The sequence below is a fragment of the Heloderma suspectum genome, chromosome 6, assembly GCF_057233095.1.
Source record: "Heloderma suspectum isolate Gila_16-S chromosome 6, 16-S_ref, whole genome shotgun sequence".
Classification (NCBI taxonomy): Eukaryota; Metazoa; Chordata; class Lepidosauria; order Squamata; family Helodermatidae; genus Heloderma; species Heloderma suspectum.
Window position 1 is genome coordinate 97339608 of NC_139463.1, and position 18598 is coordinate 97358205.

At 47.2% G+C, this 18598-nt stretch overlaps 1 protein-coding gene across 3 annotated transcripts in view; it reads left to right on the forward strand.

Moving 5' to 3' along the window:
- The first annotated feature begins 247 nt into the window (after nucleotides 1-247).
- Nucleotides 248-18598, forward strand: part of LOC146341984 (voltage-gated potassium channel KCNC1-like) — a 50640-nt gene continuing 32289 nt past the window's right edge. For all 3 annotated transcript variants that reach the window (XM_084805378.1, XM_084805376.1, XM_084805377.1), the window contains exons 1-2: nucleotides 248-850; nucleotides 15074-16007. In XM_084805378.1, the coding sequence (XP_084661504.1) occupies nucleotides 248-850; nucleotides 15074-16007 (1537 nt within the window). The remainder of the gene's footprint in view (nucleotides 851-15073; nucleotides 16008-18598) is intronic.

Below are 18598 nucleotides of genomic sequence, written 5' to 3' on the forward strand. Positions count from 1 at the left end.
GCACTCACCTTCCTCGTCCCCTTGTGTGTCTCTTGCAGAGCGGGGCGCTGCGCCGCGGGCTCTTCTCTGCCAACTCCTCCTCCCGCCCCGTCCAGCAAGAGCCTCCCTCCCCCTCCCTCCTCCCCGTCGGGGGAGGGGGCCGGCCGAGGAGGAGGAGGGGCGGCGATGACGCCTCGCGCGCTGATTTGACACCTGCCCGGCCTCGGGGGCGGCCCCCCGCCGGCCCGGCCCCGGCCCGCGCCGCCCGATGCTGAGCTCAGTGTGCGTCTCCTCGTTCCGCGGGCGCAAGTCTGGCAACAAGGCGCCGTCCAAGTCATGTTTGAAAGGGGAGATGGGCCGGAACGAGGACAACGACAAGATCGTCATCAACGTGGGCGGCATCCGGCATGAGACGTACCGCAGCACCCTCAAGACCCTGCCGGGCACGCGGCTCTCGTGGCTCACCGAGCCCGACGCCTGCAGCAACTTCGACTACGACGCCAAGGCCGACGAATTCTTCTTCGACCGCCACCCGCAGGTCTTCGCCTACGTGCTCAACTACTACCGCACGGGCAAGCTGCACTGCCCGGCCGACGTGTGCGGGCCGCTCTTTGAGGAGGAGCTGGCCTTCTGGGGCATCGACGAGACGGACGTGGAGGCCTGCTGCTGGATGAACTACCGGCAGCACCGCGACGCCGAGGAGGCGCTCGACAGTTTCGAGACGCCCGAGAGCCAGGACGATGAGGACAGCGGCGGCGACCTCAAGCGCCTCTGCCTGCAGGAGGACGGGCGCAAGCTGGGCTGGTGGTCCTGCTGGCAGCCCAAGATCTGGGCGCTCTTCGAGGACCCCTACTCCTCCAAGTTGGCCAGGGTGAGTCACCGGCGCCGGTGTGTGTATGTGTGTGGGGGGGAGGATCGTGCCCAGTCAGAGAGAGAGATTGTGCCGAAGCCAGCAGAGGATCGTGCCCAGTCAGGAAGAGAGATCGTGCCCAGGCAGAACAGCCATATAGGGGAGAGCGCGCGCACACACACGCGCACACACTTTGGTATCTTTCATCCCCCCCCCCATGATTTCCTCAGGAGCCCCTCAATTTAGGGGTCCGTAGGAGTAATATTTACTCCCATTATTCTTGCTCTAATTACGATTTCTGATTATTATAACATATCCATGGCACTCGGCAGAGTAAGGTAAGGAAACCACACAACAGCAACATAACAAGGACAAAAAACAACCTCTGCCCCTAGGAGCTTACAAATCTAAATGTTGGTGCAGAGGAGAGAATAGGGGGACAGGCAAGAATCATTGGAGAAGAATATATACAAACACAGGTTTTAAACTTACGCTTGTTTACCTAAACGTTAATCCCAAGTAGATGTGCAGAGGATTGATGGCAGGTTTGGTTTGTGTAGGAGAGCCAGCGGGGAGGGGGCATCTGGAGCTCTGTCTCTTACACTGAATTGGTTTGTCTAGTCCTGGACTGTCTAATGTGGCTGGCAATAGCTCTGAAGGGTCTCAGGTGGGGAGGGCTCATCCCCAATCTTGCTACGGTTTAAATTGGAGATGCCAGGGATTGAACTGAGACCTTCTGCACACAAAGCATGTGCACTGCCACTAAGCTAGGTTCCTTCTCTGTCCCCTCCATCTCCATTCATGATGAGTTATTTTAAAAAGTAACCAGGAGAAATTGTTCTTCAAAGTATTCTTTTGTTCATTTGTTTTTGCAGTTGAGTCGTGATTCAGTTCAAGAGCAGGCCTTTCAACCTTTCTGTGAATCCTGACCCTTTCCCAAATAAATTGCTTCCTCCCCACATGCATCGGACCTTGAGATGGCACTCTTAGGAGCAAGAGGAAAAGGGGGAGAGAGGTGATGCATAAAAAGAAAGTGGTGTATGTGTGGGGGATGCTTTAACCCTCAACATGCATTAATGATGTGCAAGGCTTTCTTGTGTGAAATGGCTAATGGACAATGGCACAATGCACAGACTAACGCATGGAGATGATGTGCAAGAGTCCATATGCAATACCTGGTAGGCATGTGCAAAGATGGATGTGGCACCGGGTGCTGGAGGGTGACAGCAGGTTGTGTAGAAGAAAAGATGAGGGTGCTAGCGTGAGCATGCCAACTGGATAGATTGGGAATGAAAGTGTCAGAGTAGGGAAAGGATTTGTTTCAAAGACTGAGGGGGCACCTGTGATATCTCATGCACAGCTGGACAACTGTGTAACTGATGTGCAAAGGGCACTGGAAGTGCCCTACAAAGAATAAGTAGTAGTGAGATAATGCAGACTGACATCCAGGATAAGGTAAGATAGCCTTCCCTAACCTGATGCCCTCTGGATGTCTTGGACTACAATTCCTATTGTCCCCAGCTGGCATGGCCGGGGTGATGGGAGTTGTAGTTCAAGCCATTTGGAGGGCGCCAGGCTGAGGAAGGACTGGTTAGGAGAAGGCAAAATGTAGACCTGAGAATGATGCGAATGTTCACATGACCATGCCAAGGGTACAGAAGCTTGCAAGAAGAGGGGCACTTGGTGGGCAAAACTGCGCAAAAATCATTTGCGTCACGGGAAATCCAAGCAGCTAATATGGGGAGATGGAGGTTCCGAGTGGAGGCTGAGCGATTGAGTCCCATACAGCGAGGCTACTATTTGGGTTTGGGGGGAAAGTGTGCAAGAGACCCAAGTGTGAGAAACAGAAGGGTAGGAAAAGAAAGGAGTACGAGGCACACAGAGTGAGTGTATGGGAAAGGGGATTGTGCAAGGGGCCAGGCAGCTGGTTGCAACAAAAAGGTGGGGGGTGAGGACAAAAAGTTGAGACTGAGAGCTGAGTGCCATGGAACGCAAGTGTGCAAACAAGTGTAGTAGCGTGTAGCAGCAGGAGGATCCTAACACGCATGCATCATATTTATAGCTTGCTTGTTGAAGTCAGGGAGAATTGCTTGATCTCCAGCAGGAGGTGCTGCTAACACATCTTGAATCATCTGCTCACTGTCCCCAAAACTGAGGTCTCCTGTCCTCCTCCTCTCTGATCTCTCCCCACCCCACCCCGTTACTTGCTCCCTTCCTGCATTTTGGAAGCCTCCTGTCCCACTGCAGTTTTGCACCCTCCTCCACCCCCCACTCTGCTTGCTCCACTGCCAAATCTAAGAATCCTTCCACCTGTCCTGATTATATCCAAATCCACTTCATAAATCCAGTGAGAAACTTCACCCCCCACACACACCACCTTTCCTACCAATCCTCAGCAATGCAGCTCTGCATTTTCTCACCCACATCATGCTTGAGCAGTGCTGCTCAAAAGGCCACCCCCCCCAGAATCCCAGACACTGCAGGTCAGAATCCCCATCCCTCATTGCACTTCCCCCCACATCCCTCCCCTTATTGCACACCCCTTTTTTTCTTTTTTTAGTCTATGCAGCTAAAGCTCTTCCCTTGGTAAAACAGCTCAGAAGTTCTTTTTGCAAAGTAGTTGAACTGGTGAAGTAAGGGGGGGTGGGATGAAAGGTACCCACGCACGCTCCCCCTCTCTCCCTTCAGTATTACTTCCAGGACAATATTAGTGCTTTGCTCTCTCTAGAACTGCAGAGACAGCGGGTTGAGAAGGGGGGAGGGGGGCACCGCAGTGCAGTGTGGAAGCCCCAGAGTTTGCAGTGCAAAGCAGGCATTCGGCAATCCATACCCGTTCCCCCCCTCACCCCAGGCAGCTGGTCTCAAGGGTGCAAGGCCAGTCAGGTCCCTTCATCCACCCACCCCCCTTCTACCCCCACACAGTTGGGAATGAAGCCAGGAAAAGTTACAGCAGGAAGGAAGAAGAAAAGAGAAGGGAGGAGGGTTGGGAAGCAGTGAGGGGGGAGGCCAAGAAGTAAGGACTATGCAAGGCAATGCTGCATTCAGATGGGCATCGCGTCAGGGATTCATAAACAGAGGAGCAGGTTGGTAGCGGAAACCAGCACCACCCCCCTCCATACAACTATGGCTCCCCCTGCTCCATGCATTTAAGGAAGGTTTAACTGCCTTATAACTGTGGCAGAATCACCATCACCTCTGCTCTCTGTATTTATAGGAGAAAGAAGAAGTGAGATACGAATAGCCACTAAGGACTGTGGAGAGGGGTTGAGGTTCATGCCTCAACCACAATTTTGGAATTATCTGCATGAACAGCATATGAAAAAGGTTGCAAAGAGACTGTTTGGCCCATGTCCACCCCCCCCCCCCAATATATAAGTAAGAAAGAAAGAAAGAAAGAAAGAAAGAGCTGGGCAAGAGCAGGTAGACAACCTGATAGATGGACGGTAGAGAGAATAGATTGATGGACCAAAATGCACATGCCCTCTTTCTGTAAAATGCCTATCCAATATGCAAAGACACATTTGTGTAGTTGCTATTCACTCTTTGTACACACCATCATGCATATTTTATAGGGATGCATAGGCAGGCTGGGGGCAAAATCTGTACCCAGGATATTTGATGGCTGCATGTAAGCCCCTGTGCACTGGAGGGAGGTAAAGTGTGTACGTAGACAAAACTTATAGGCAGTGCATAAAGGCACATAGCGCACATGCAAATCCATCTCTCCCTCTTTCTCTCCCTTCCTTTCCATCTTTCAGATCTTTCACATCACCATCTTTCTCTATACCTTTGTGTCTTTCATTCTTTTAATCTGGATAACGTCCCAACTTTGATTCTGGAAGCAGTTTTAAATCCCTCCCAGGTATATAGACAAGGAGGAAAAAGTTGTTCTCTGTAAATATCTGTACCACGCACAACAACAATTACTTGGGTAAACATGTAGACACTCGTGCATATATTCCCTTTTGTGTGGATAGAGGAAAAGATTGTCTTCCGTGAATTTGATCACATTCGTAAGATGTGCAGCATAATCCTAGGCGTTTTTACTCAGAAATAAATCCCACAGAGTGCAATGGGACTTACTCCCTAGAAAATGTGTTTAGGATTGCAGTCTTAAATTTTCATCTCTGGGTACCTAAATTGCCTGTACTCATAAACTGGAGACAGAGCACAGATTACTGTAGGAACATGTGCATGTGCGTGGGAAAAAGTAAATATAGCACTTCTGACTGCTCCATATATTACATTTTCCTTTACACCAATATTATGTGCTTTGTCATGTATTAAGTGTGGCATGAGTGTTTATTTCACCATCAGTCTATGGATAGGAAGCTCAGCCATATACTCACAACAGAAACTCTGAGAGCTGAAGTTCTACATGGCAGCATAAACAATTAGGAAAAGTATTCTATACAAAGCAGCTGTCAGATCCATGTTATATCTATCTATACCACCATTGCTATAATCAGATTCATGTATATGCTTATGATACATGTGAACTTTTTAGGCTATATATTCACAGCTTTCTGAGATACAGATGAGCGGGGAGGAGGGAGGCAGTTAACTCAGGACATATCTGTTTCCAGTAAGTAAAGGGCTAACTAGAATAAATGAGGTCATACAGTGTACCCAGAACTTGAATAAAGAAGAACAGCAGATAAGTATCTTTTACTACAGCCGTATTTTTGAATACCCAGATCCTTGCTCAGGGTACTCTACACTTTTGAGTCAAATAAGAAACTAAGAACCAACTTCAGCATCATATAAAATGAATGTTTTTTTCATCCTGCCAGCCCTGCAAGCAACAATCTGGGTTACAATCTGATATACCCCATCTGTGTATTCAGCTATAAAGTTGAGCCTTGGACCAAAAAAAGTTGATGGATCCAAAGTATTTGTGTCCGTCCAGCAAAGTGAGAGCTAGTACCATTTTTTGAGCTAAGGGAATTTATTTTTAACCAAGTTCACCTCTGCTTTCCCCATGCCATCCTCATCCACAATGTGCACACGTTTATTTTTATACTTGACAATGGAAGTGAAGGCGAAGTCTTTTTGGCCTATAGGAGGTGCTAGAGACACCATGCTCCACATTTTGCAACAGGGTCATCTGCCTTTTATTCTTTTAGCAAACCGTGCACAAATTTTTCACAGTGTCCCTTTATTGAAGATCCTTGTTGCTCCCATTCATATTAATTCTATCGCCTTCATCTTCCCTGCATGGTTTAAAAAGCCAGCACAGAAATTCTTGTTCAACATCTTAGGGAATTCAAAAAAGGGGGAGTGGGGGAGGGTAGGGAGAGGACTTTTTAAAAAGGTTTTTAATTACTCTTGTGAATAATGACTGCAGAAAGGGAACAGATTCCAGACCCTGGCAATAGAAAGCTAAAGAGGGTGGCTACTCTTACTTATTACAGTGGGCCTCAGACTGGGATCTTGGTTCACTAGCCTCCCCTGGCATTAGACGGACACTTCCCCACTCAGAGACGTGACATTCAGAAGCCCCTCTTTCAGTTTACCAGCCTCTGTTCCTCTCGCAGAGAACCCAGAAATCCTAACTTGCTTTGGGAAGGCTCCCTTCCCATGGAACCCAGTTTGCCCTACATGCCAGCTCTCCCTATATTAACCTCTTAGATTCAATACCCCCACAAAGAGAATCCAAATGTGAACTCCCAAGGCACTTTATCCCGCTCCCCTGCTTTAAGCCCCCCTGTAAATCCCACTCCAATCATGAGAACCCAGGAATGTAATTCCCCCCTTCCACTTTCCCCCCCTGTGATTCTTAGCTAGCTATTCAGACCCAGGATTCTGAATACCCACATTCCCTAGAGCCACTCCTCACTCCCCACTTCCAGAGTCCTAGCATGTAATTCCTCTCTGCTCTAAATCACTAGATCCAGAGATTCAAAATGTCAGATTTCAGGAAGGTTGTTGCTGTTGTTGGGGCAATATCCAGCCACAATATATAGATCCAAAGTGTGTAGGCTAGAGCTTTATGTCCTCTTGAAGCTTCCTGTCTACTCACCTGATTCCCATCCATGACCCAGGAGTCCTGGCTTCATGTCCCGTCCCCCACCACACCAATTCCAGTCCTCCCACACCTTTACCAGAAGGCCCAAAAGTCTCTCAGAAATGTTCACATGCACACCCTTGTGTTGTATCCCGCTTGGCCTTGCATGGCCTTCCTTGAGAACCCGGGAATCCAAGCACGCCACTTCTTTCCCACTTTCCATCATGCTAGATTCATCCCCCACTTCCAACTCAGCTGAAAAGTGTTGGCTTTCCATTCAACACTTCCCGTTCTCCCCACCTGCTTCCAGTATTCTGCTTGACCTTCCTACATGCCCTTTACAGAGATCTCAGGAGTTTTGGACCACCCCTTCCCCAATTCCATTAGACTCCAGTCCTCCAGCGTCTTTCCCAAAGAACTTAGATGCTCTGGGTCCCTGTTCAACCTCTTACCCCATAGATCTCGATGCTAAGTAAATCTCCCACCCCACCCCGCGGCCGCTTCGTCGACCTCCAGTGTGGTAGAAGAAGGCTGCTTTCCGAGTTGCTAAAATTGGGCTATTGCGGTTTAATCCATTCCCTCCACTTCTCTTCTTGTCTCTCTCCATGGTACTGAACTGCAGCATTGCAGCCAGCAATAGCAGCAGAGGGAGAGAAAATACACACATACAAGCAAAAGAAAAAGCTTTCTTCCTGCTTCTAAGCATTGCTGATAGAGGTTATTCCATGATTCTTTGAATTAAAAAAAAATAAAGAGGAAGGAAGAAAATGATAGAACAGGACAGAATATTAATGAATTAGCGCAGGCTGTCAGGTGGTGATGGAGGAGGGTTGACATACGCAACGTCCCATTTAGCTTTTATTATTACAGTGAAAGGAGGCAGAACTGAAACATAGGCACTGCAGCCCTGGAGGATGGTTTCTGTGTGTGTGTGTTTAGCTGGGGTTGAGGAGTATGTGTTTATGGGTGTGTGAGTGAGAAAGAGAGAGAGAGAGTTGGGGGGGGCATGGTCATTTGAGCATCTTTACTTTATTGCATAATTGTTTAAGAAGAGAAAGTTGATACAGATTTCTCATGAGAGGGGTAAAGATGGAGCAAATGCAAACTGGAGGATGGCTTTCTTGAAAGAGGGAAAAGGATGACAAAATTACAGCCATATTTATCATCAGCCATACCCTGCTTTTCTAGCTTCCTTGGCCCTTTCTGGTGCCAAGGCAGAAGGAAGTATGTGGGGCAAACTTTTGGAAAAGGGAGAAAGAGGCACAATACAGGAGTCCTGGGGAGGCAGGCAAGGGGGCTGCTGTCCCATCTCTCACCTGAACAAAAGTCAGGCTCTTGTTTCAACAAGGATGCAGTTTTCATGCCCACCTGCACCATGTTCTCTTGGACTGAGCCTGGCTTGCTAAATACCTTGCTCTCTCCCACCTCCAATCCCCATCACTTCTCTCTTCAGTGCCTTTTGGGTCCCTCTCCATTTCTCTCCCCTTCTCCAACACTGATGTGCTAATCACAACTTGCTTTCTACCCCCATCTTAAAATTAATCACAACTCTTCCACTTCTCCCATCACGCATCCAATGCCACTGTGTTGGAATTGATCTCCTACCTCAGTCTTCACACCACCCTCCTGAAATTAATGCGTAAATCCTTCTCCTTTACCACCCAGCCCAAGACTTCGGGTCCTTTTTGCTTTCATTGTATCTGCATTGAATGTATCTGCACCTCACAGATTTCTCTCAACCCCCTTTTCTTGAAACTGATCCAACCTCGCATTTCTAAAGCCTGATTCCTGGGCCTACTCCCCACTTCACCCCAATTAAATAAACTTTGTTCAGAAACTCCCTTTTCTAAATTGTTCTATAAAAACATTCACTTCCACACATCTAGCCCACTCCACTGTTTGCCCAATTGTGATACACAACAAACCTCACATTAATCTAGAGCAGCCCTTCACAACATGGTGGCCTCCAGATGTGTTGGACTACAGTGTCCATCAGCCCCAGCCATGGTGCTGGTTGGGGATTGTTGCAGTTGTAGTCCAACACATCTGGAGGGTGCTGGTTTGGGGAAGGCTGGCTTATGACATGAACAGTTTGTTAGTTTTTAACAAGCTACAAGACTCTTCATTGTTTTACAGCAACAGACTAACATGACTACCCGCTCTGGAAAATGAAAAAATTGGAGAAACTCCAAAAAATGTCACTTGAGGATGGTAGCCTATAGTGCCCCTCTTCTGCACACTATCATTGGAAGTTTAACTTTTCCCTAATCCCTCTCCCCTCACACCTACTTATTTAGTCTCTCCTTCATTTTTAAACATCTTTTCTGGAAACAGGATAAACTGTTATCCTCAGGGTCAACTACTGCTTAAATCTCCGCACTCTGCAGAGACCGAATTTGTAACACCATCCCATTATATAGCCACCACCCATACAGTACAGACCATTTTTCTCTAATTCCTATTGTGTATGTGTGTGTGTGAGGCGGGTCGAAAGGGCAAGGGGGATTCTCTAAGAAGGGTTACCTGTTCTTCTCTGATGGCTCTGTGTGCATTTGCTTATTTCAAGAAGAAATAAACAGGCATCCTATATGTCTTCAGATCTTGCTCTCTGCCCTAGAGAACCCAGGAGCCCTGGGCTTTCTAATTCTCAACTAATCCCCATTCCTATTCTCAGATGTCCAGTTATCTCAGCATCGCTTCTGCCCTGGCCACACCAGACCCTTCTCAAGCATTCCAGATTCTCAACAGACCTTTCTTTAATATGCCCCGGTCTTGGCTATGAATATCTAGAAATCTGGCTCTTTTCTCTCCATCCCCCAGCCTCCCCCAACCTGGTACCCTTCAGATGTTCTAGACTATAACTCCCAGGATTCCTGACCATTGGCCATACTGGCTGGGGCTGATGGGAGTTGAAGTCCAAAATATCTGGAGGGCACCAGGTTGTGGAAGGCTGCTCTAAGGCTGCTCTAACCCATGACTTCCTCTTTCCTGGGAACTAAGAAATCTTACACAGAATAATACCCCTATTCCAAGTTCCATATTCATAGGCAATATGGTAAGGAATGGAAAGACCTGTGAGGGTTATCTAAAGAGTGCCTCTTGCATAGAGAGAAACGGATGGCTCATGGACCATGCATAGTGACTGATGAACACCTCATCGTATTTGCTGGATCTGTGTTCAACATTCCCTCCCCCTGCCCCCCCCCCAGCTGTCCAATGTGTAGAATGGAAACTTTGAATGGCTAAGAGACAGAGTCAAGGTCATCCCATGGAATCTGTGGTGGTCAAGCCATGACTCTTCCAGAGATCAGAATAACATGTCCTCCCCCTGCCCTGATCTTTTGTCCACCACCAAACACACACACACACACACACACACACACCTATCTTTTTCTTTCCTCCTCCTCACCCTGCTGGATTCCCCATCTGCTACTGCAATATGCTCCCTCATTGATTTCGGGCAAAGGGGTTTTTTCCTGTGCTGACAGATTACTAGAATGGGGGGTGGGGGATTGGGTTTGCTAAGGTGGGGTGGTGGGGAGAAGAGGCAAGGATTCCTGACTTTTCAAGCAAGGTCCTAATAGGTTGGAGAGAGAGCTAAAGATGTAGCATTTTGTGGGGGGGGGGGTCTGGAAGAAGAGAGGTTCAAAAGGTGGGGGAGAAGGGGTTGGCAGGGTCTTCTCTTTCTGACTTTCCCATTCATTCTTTCTTTGACCTTGCATCAGCCTCATCCCCCCGTCCCCACCTCTACTGCCACAAATCTCTTCCAGGAGCAGATATGTGAATAATATTCTTCCTCTCTTCCATGTATTCTGCCCCCAACCACATCTTCTGACACACACCATCTTTCCCAGGAGGCGTAATTCATTATTTCTACAAAATGAATTGGGACTCCCAGAGCTGCTAAGAGGAGGACCCACATAGCCTCTTCCTCATTGACACTGAGTGTGTGTGTGTGTGGGGGGGCAGTGGCAGAATAAATGTAAAATGGTGTGTATGGCAGTAGTGGGGGGGGGAATGGGGGTTGAGGAGGAGGCATTGCCAGCCTCTTTCCCAATACATCAAGCAGCTGGTAATAATATGAGAAATGATTAAAGCTCTGGGTCACAAATGCTAGATGGTCTCAAAGCAGTGCTCTCCTTTGGGACCGCAAAAGAACTATCTCTCTCCCCCATGGAGAAAATGGGTGTTCCTAAAAACAGGATCAGAACAGCAATTCCATCTATCCCAGTACTTCCAATGTATGCATATATCCAATCATCGGTTCTCTCCTTCTGTCCTCCCTCCTCCTGTATTCCCTGGATCCCTTGGCTTGCCCCTTCTCCTCCTCCTCTCCCCCCTCCACTTTCTGGGCACCGCACTGCGCTTCAAAAGAGATTCTAGGGTTTGTGTGCAGAAAGTGCTGACGGGACGGGAATTCTGTGCAGTGCAGAGATCCAGCGAGTGGAAGAGAAAGCAGCAAGGTTGCCCTGCAGAAGGAGCTGGGGATGGAGTGTGTGTGGGTCTCTCTCTCCCTCTCTCTCTCTCTCCCTCTCTCTCTCTGTAAATGCCTTGATGTGGAGTTTGTGTACACATTCACATGAGCAAGGAAGCATGTGCCCACATTGCACAAGGCTATATGATTTCTGCAGTGGGACATGCATGTCAAATGTTCATCAAAGCATGTGTGCAGTTATGTGTAGCATGCCCAAGTGTGCATATATGGATGTGTGTGTGCATGTGTGTGTGTGTGCACACACGTGTATGTGCGTGTACATGAGTACAAGAAATGCAGTTGCCTAGGAAAGCTATGTTAAATGAAAGAAAAGAGGTGTGTTTGGGTACACAAATGTAGAAAAGTGCGTTGCTGTGTGCATCACAGCAAAAGATCTGTCAGTGCGCAAATCCAGCTAACCCCATGATAACCTACATATGCATGAAGAGTATATACAATATGTTACATATAAATGTGTCCACACAGAAAAAAATGTGTTTATGTGTAACAACAAAAGATGTATATGGAATGTGTGTGTATGTATCTACTACGGGGAATGTGTATTTCTGAGTGTGCACATATGCAAGGCTTTGGTTGCAGCTCAGTCTGCAGTTAAGCCAGCTTAAATCTAATTGAAAACAGTACATCTATGTCCATTAAAGAATGAGCTTGTTTGCAGTCTGGGTGAATTTCCTTGGTGTGTGGGTACAACTGCAGATTTATGTGTGTTTGAACAGTGCTCCATGACTTTGTATGTTCAAGATGTGATTGGAGTGTACTGGAAGGAATGTATGAGTGTATGCTACTTTGTGTATGCTACTCACACTAAGGACTGTGTACCTACAGGGCCTGTGAAACTGCATAGCACTGAGCATATAAGTAGGATGAATATGTTGAATAGAGTTAGGTTGACTGTGGGTAGGAGAAAGCTGACGTAAGTATTGTGTGCATGTATACATGGGTATAAGTGTGTGTACATATACAGGGCCTGCACCAGGTTTGGGAGGGCCCTTGGGCAAGACACCCTTCATGGGCCCCCTCCCTAAGTGAATCTACCTTCTCATCACTATTGTCACCACTGCTACTGCTCCTCATCCTCTTTCTCATTGTTGCTACCGCTTGCTTGCTTGACAGGCAGAGAGCCAGTGAGCAAGTAGGCAGGGGCATCTACTGTTCCTTCTTCTCACCTGCACTGTTGTCTGGGCCAGAGCAAGAGGCAGAAGAAAAAGCAGGTTGCAGTGATGAAGAGGAGGAGCAATTCCAGGGGGCTCTTGCCCGTGGGCCCCTACTGGTTTATGGGCTCTTGACAAGTGCTTTATCATACCTACCCTTGATGCCAGCCTTGTACATATAAGTGAACTTGTGTATAAGCAGAAGACTTTCAGAAGATTAATTATGTAGGTGTGTATGTATGCGTACATGCAAAGGAACGCTGGGTCAGAAGAGCAAATTGCTTGGTGTGCACATGTGAATGGCAATGCTTTGCTGTGTGCATCAACATAAGGCATGTGAGAGGGTGAATAAAGAGAGTATGTGTGGACGTGTGCGTGCAAGATTGTTGTACCGTTGTGGATACATCATTGAACAGCTGGAGGGCTGTACATGGGTGCACGTATATAGAAAATGTGTCCTTGAAGACAGCTATAGTGTTCAGTGACAAAGCATTTTGTGGTGAGATAGCAACTGCATATTGTATGTGCATACCCAGTGCTTTCTTAACAATCAGAGTCTGTGGGTGCATATCCAATGGGAAATGTGAACAAATGCTGAATTTTGTGTGGCACGCACATGTGCAGGATAGCACATGACTGTTTGCGTCATTGCTTTCCTTCACAGTTTTTTTCAAGGTGCCAAAGGAGGGGAATGGTATAGCAGAAGGTGTCTGAATGCTGAGCATTCAGCACAATTCTGAGGCCTCAGCAGAAACCGCCTGGCATTCTTTATTCATTAATCCAAACACAGGCATTAGGATTTTTGAGAAGCTCACTGTTGGAAAAATGGTGAGAATAATGAAATAAGGAAGAAGGAGGGGGAGGAAAAGTCTGGTATCAAAATTTCCCTGTGGATAATTGAATAAGTGTTAAGTCCCCAGCTCAGCCCCTAAGTTGCAGGGTGGTGCCTTTCCCTTTTCTTTGATATCTACAATTCTTCATCTGTCAAAAAGAAATAATAATGATCTACCCCAGCAGAGCTCTACGACGTATAAGGGTAATGCCATATGGGTAAAATAAATAAATAAAATCTTGCACCAAAGTAACCCGAATCTTACACCAGGGAAAAACAAATTCTGCAACCTGCATACATCATGCCAGTGAGTGGATAACTGTAATCATCAGGGCAAGAAACTTGCTTTAAATTTAGGCTGAAGTCCTCACTTTGGATGTTGAATTCTGCATCAGTTATCCAATTCTGCACTTGCATAGTGCAATTGCTGACATTTGGAACATTGAACATTTATTTCATTGTAATAATACCTTCCTCTTCCTCTAAAGAGGATCTCCGAACAGCACCCTTTAGCAGCAGCCCTTGTGAGTATAAACAGGGGCCATAGTTCAGCAGCAGAGCTTTGCCAAAAGCCCTCGGGTAGCAAGCACTGGGAAAGAGTTTCTGCTGGAGGCCTTGGAGAACTGCAGGCAGTAAAAGCAGACAGTAATGGGCTAGGTCAGGGGTAGGCAAATGATAGATTGGGATGTACTGATAGGTTTCTAGGTGATTTGCAGTAGATCAGCAATGGTTTCTAACCCTTAATCATCCCCAATGCTTCCCTTCAATTAGATTGCTAGCATTAATGATCTGTATTAATTCAGATATACATTCAAGTATATGGCTCATGAGGTACAACAGGGAATTGGCTCTACCCCTGAGCCACCATTTTGTATCTGGTCCCACTCCCCTGAGCCGCCATTTTGGCTCGAATTGGTGAACCTCAAGGTGCTAGTAAAAACAAAGTAAAACAAAGCCCACGCCTAGGCTTGATGATATAGTGATCTGACTTGTGTAAATTAGTGCCCTATGCTTATTTCACACCCTGAGAAACCTGGCTCAGAAAACATCACAAATCACTGCTGGGTCAGTTGTAATCTTTCCCCCTTCAACTCTCATAGGCCTAGTCTTACACATGCAGCAAAATGAGGTGGAAAAATGGACTGCAGGTATGTGGATGGGGGAATATTACTTTTGAATGCTCCAGTTCCCCACATTAAAAAAAAAAATAACCACACAGCTCCCTGCAAGAAGCAAACTAGCTGGGCCACATTTCTAGTTGTGGGATTTACAAAAGATATTGGAAACATTTTAAAAATGTGACCTTACACACCTTTCTGGTGTACGCTCTACTCTACCATCTCAACCCGTAGCTTTCCTGCACATCTTCTCATGATTTTCGAAGGGGTAGGGAGCATGAGGAAGGGAAATGGGATATTTGCCATCTGCTTGAGGCACATTTGATTGTTTTCTGGGGGGGTGGGGGAGGGATTGATGCCTTCTCCATCCTGCTGCCTTTCAGATGTTTTAGATTGTAACTTCTATCTTCCCCAGCCAGCATGGCCAATGGCAGCAGGTTGAGGAAGGCTACTTTAGAAGATGTGGTTCCTACTCTGGGAGAATTCAATCTTTTACAAGGATGAGTGAGCACTAATGCTTTTGTTTCCTATCCTTCCTTGTTACACACCCTCTCTTCCCCCCTGCACCCCGTTTCCCGCTCCCACTGTTCCCCTCTGTTGGTTTCCTCCCTGTGCATGTGCTCCCTTCTGCCTCCCTCCAGTACGTGGCCTTTGCCTCACTCTTCTTCATCCTCATCTCCATCACCACCTTCTGCCTGGAGACCCATGAGGCTTTCAACCACATCAAAAACAAAACAGAGGTCATCCAGATCGAGAATGTTACCAGCGTAAAGGAGGACTATGAAGTGGAGACGGAGGCTTTCCTAACTTATGTGGAAGGGATGTGCGTCATCTGGTTCACCTTTGAGTTCCTCATGCGTGTCATCTTTTGCCCAGACAAGCTGGAATTCATCAAGAGCACCCTCAACATCATCGACTTTGTGGCCATCCTGCCCTTCTATCTGGAGGTGGGCCTCAGTGGCCTCTCGTCCAAAGCCGCCAAGGATGTGCTGGGCTTCCTGAGGGTGGTAAGGTTTGTCCGGATCCTAAGGATCTTCAAGCTGACCAGGCATTTTGTAGGGCTGAGAGTCCTAGGCCACACTTTGAGGGCCAGCACCAATGAGTTTTTGCTCCTCATCATCTTCTTGGCCCTGGGGGTCTTGATCTTTGCCACCATGATCTATTACGCTGAAAGGATCGGGGCTGACCCAAAAGACATCACAGGCAGCAAGCACACCGTCTTCAAGAACATCCCCATTGGGTTCTGGTGGGCGGTGGTGACCATGACGACTTTGGGCTATGGTGACATGTACCCCAAGACCTGGTCAGGCATGTTGGTGGGAGCCTTATGCGCTTTGGCCGGCGTGTTGACCATTGCCATGCCTGTGCCAGTCATCGTCAACAACTTTGGCATGTATTATTCGCTGGCCATGGCCAAGCAGAAACTACCAAAGAAAAAGAACAAGCACATCCCACGAGCCCCACAGCCTGGGTCGCCCAACTACTGCAAACCGGACATGCAGTCTCCACATCGGAGCAACCAAGGCGACTCGTGTCCCCTTGCTCAAGAGGAAATCATCGAGATCAACAGGGCAGGTAAATGGGGGGGACAGTCTGTGGGCAGAAATGGCTAAGGACGCAACCTATTTGGGTCTACAACCTCCCTAATCTGGTGTTTTTCAAACTGTCTGCCATCCAAAGCCGTCTTTCCACATTATCTGCTGAGGAACCGCTGGAGGTCTGCTACAGAACTTATGGATATTGAAGAGGATGCCTGGGCATCTTCAAGAACACACTCTCAGTTCACATGGGATGCTGGATGTGTCCGCGGGGCCCCTCCATTGCCCCCCATCTCAACTGAAAGAGCACCCTAGAATGCAGCCTTTCCAAAACTTGGGACCCCAGATGTTGTTAATCTACAACTCTCATCATCTCATGCTAGCTGAGGTTGATGGGAGCATCCCCCAGTGTCTGGTAGTCCAACAACATCTGGGGACCCCAACATTAGGAGAGGCTGCAGTATATCCTTTTATGGTTCTGCATTGCAGAAGAATATTAGTAGGGGGAAAGCTTGTCCTTCCAGAAAGCTTGTTCACCTTTACTGATTTTCCTCACTGAGGAAACCCTGATAAGTCTCTGATGAACCTTAGGCTACCCTAAGACAGGGTGGGGAACCTCTTTCAACGCAAGTGCTGGATTCAGTTTTGGATAAGCTCTTGGGGTGGGGGGAGGTCCAGTGGGTGGTGGGACCAAAGACAAAGGGGACAGGGCCAAAAATACAAAAAAATACCAGCATACTGTAGCTTAAAGCTCTAAGCCTTAAGAGAAGCATTTCAACTTTTTTAGAATGGGGAAAAAACTGCACAAAACCTGGGAAACCACCAAATGATTGGTGGTCAGGGGAAAGGGTGTGAGGCCAGGGGAAGGGGGCATAGCCATCTGGGGAACCCTAGAGGGCTGGATTGAGATTCTAAGGCTTGCCCTCTGGGCCTGAGGTTCCCCAGTCTGACATAAGAGCTGATTCAGACCAAGGGTCCATCTAGTCCAGCATCCTGTTTCCCACAGTGGTTAACCAGATACCGTCAGGAGGCCCACAAGCAGGACATGAAGGCAATATTCTTCCCCCAGCAGCTCAATTTAGCCATTGATAGCCAATAGTCATTGATGGCCTTATCCTCCATGAATTTGTCTAATAATTCCCTTCTAAAGCCACCAAAGCCTGAGGCCACCACCACATCTCATGGCAGCGAATTCCATAAATTGATGATGTGTCTTGCAAGGCAATACTTTATTTTCTCTGTCCTGAATCAACTGCTAATCATTTTCACTAGGTGACCCCAAATTCTAGTCTTATTGGAGAGGGAGAAAAACTTATCTCTGTAGTAATCACTTTTTCTACATTATTCCCTGGAACACAGTTTGAAAGCCATTGTTCTAATTCGACCTCAACCCTTGGAATAATTCTTCAACTGACTAATCCCTGCTGCTCCGGATGATGGGTAATGCTGTCAGTAATGTGGGAAATAGCCTTTTAAAAACATTTAAATGATAGCTCCTTCAAAATATAGAGTATATTTTCCTGTCACATTCTTTTTATCTTCCTTGATGAGGCTTTGTTGCATGAGGCTCTGCCATCCCCCCCACCATGCCTTGTAGTCTATATAATTGTTTCTGTATTTGCTGGATTTAACAAAAGAGGAAGGTTAGAGGAGGGTGACGCATGTTCCCTCCAAACAAAGTGGAGGGCTGCTTTTCAGTGGAGTCAGTTCACACATTAGGCTGCCAGCCATCAAGCTAGCAGTAATGCCACTCAAGTGCCACACACATGCAGAAACTGTCACTGGGTGCAGATTCAGCATCCTGAAATTCTCTGCTTTATTTATTTTTTTAAGGCATGTTTCTAACCCTTAAGGTTATGGAGACACCTGGAGAACAACTTTTGAAATCAGAGAAGCCAGAGGGGAGGCTAAGTAGGCTTTCCAGCAGTGACCCCAGGATGGGTCTTTGGTACTCTCTTGCTCTTCGCCCTTTCCCATGGGTAGAAGAGGAAGAGGAGTAAAATCATGCAAAATAGGTAAGGAAAAATCTACAGCTTGTGTTTCACTGAAGCAGAATTTTGATTTTTTTTTTGGTTCAGATTAAACAGAACACTGCTCATACCTAGTCATGAATAATATGAAAGCCCCATCCTCTTTACTGAACCCAGTATTGCTCCATCTGTCTGTTTATCTATCTTTTAACTTAAAAAGCAAGCTATAGTGTTCATTTCCCCTTACAACAAGCTTGTAGGGTAGGACTTTATTCCCATTGTACAGATGACTGAGCCATAGCAGTCTTATGCATAGCAGTCTTATGCTTACCTAAGGCTATCCAAATGTGTCCATAGAAGGGCCAGGACAGAAACCCAGGGTTGCCAGATCCATGCCAGTTCTTGATCCTGTGTCAAAATCCAGTGGCCCAACTCTAAAATCAGTTCTCAGCCCTAACCCTGCTGGTGGGACGGGGTTCCATGGTGTGATTGAAGGAGAGCAGACTCCTTTGATCATTGGATATGGGGGAGATGCTAGAAATGTGAGCCAAGACATTTTGGAGCCAAAACGTATTGAAATCTAAACAGATCTTCCTGGTGGATGGTGCCCTGTGAGTCAGATCTGTCTGTCTCCCATGCCGCTGTTCTTAATGGCACC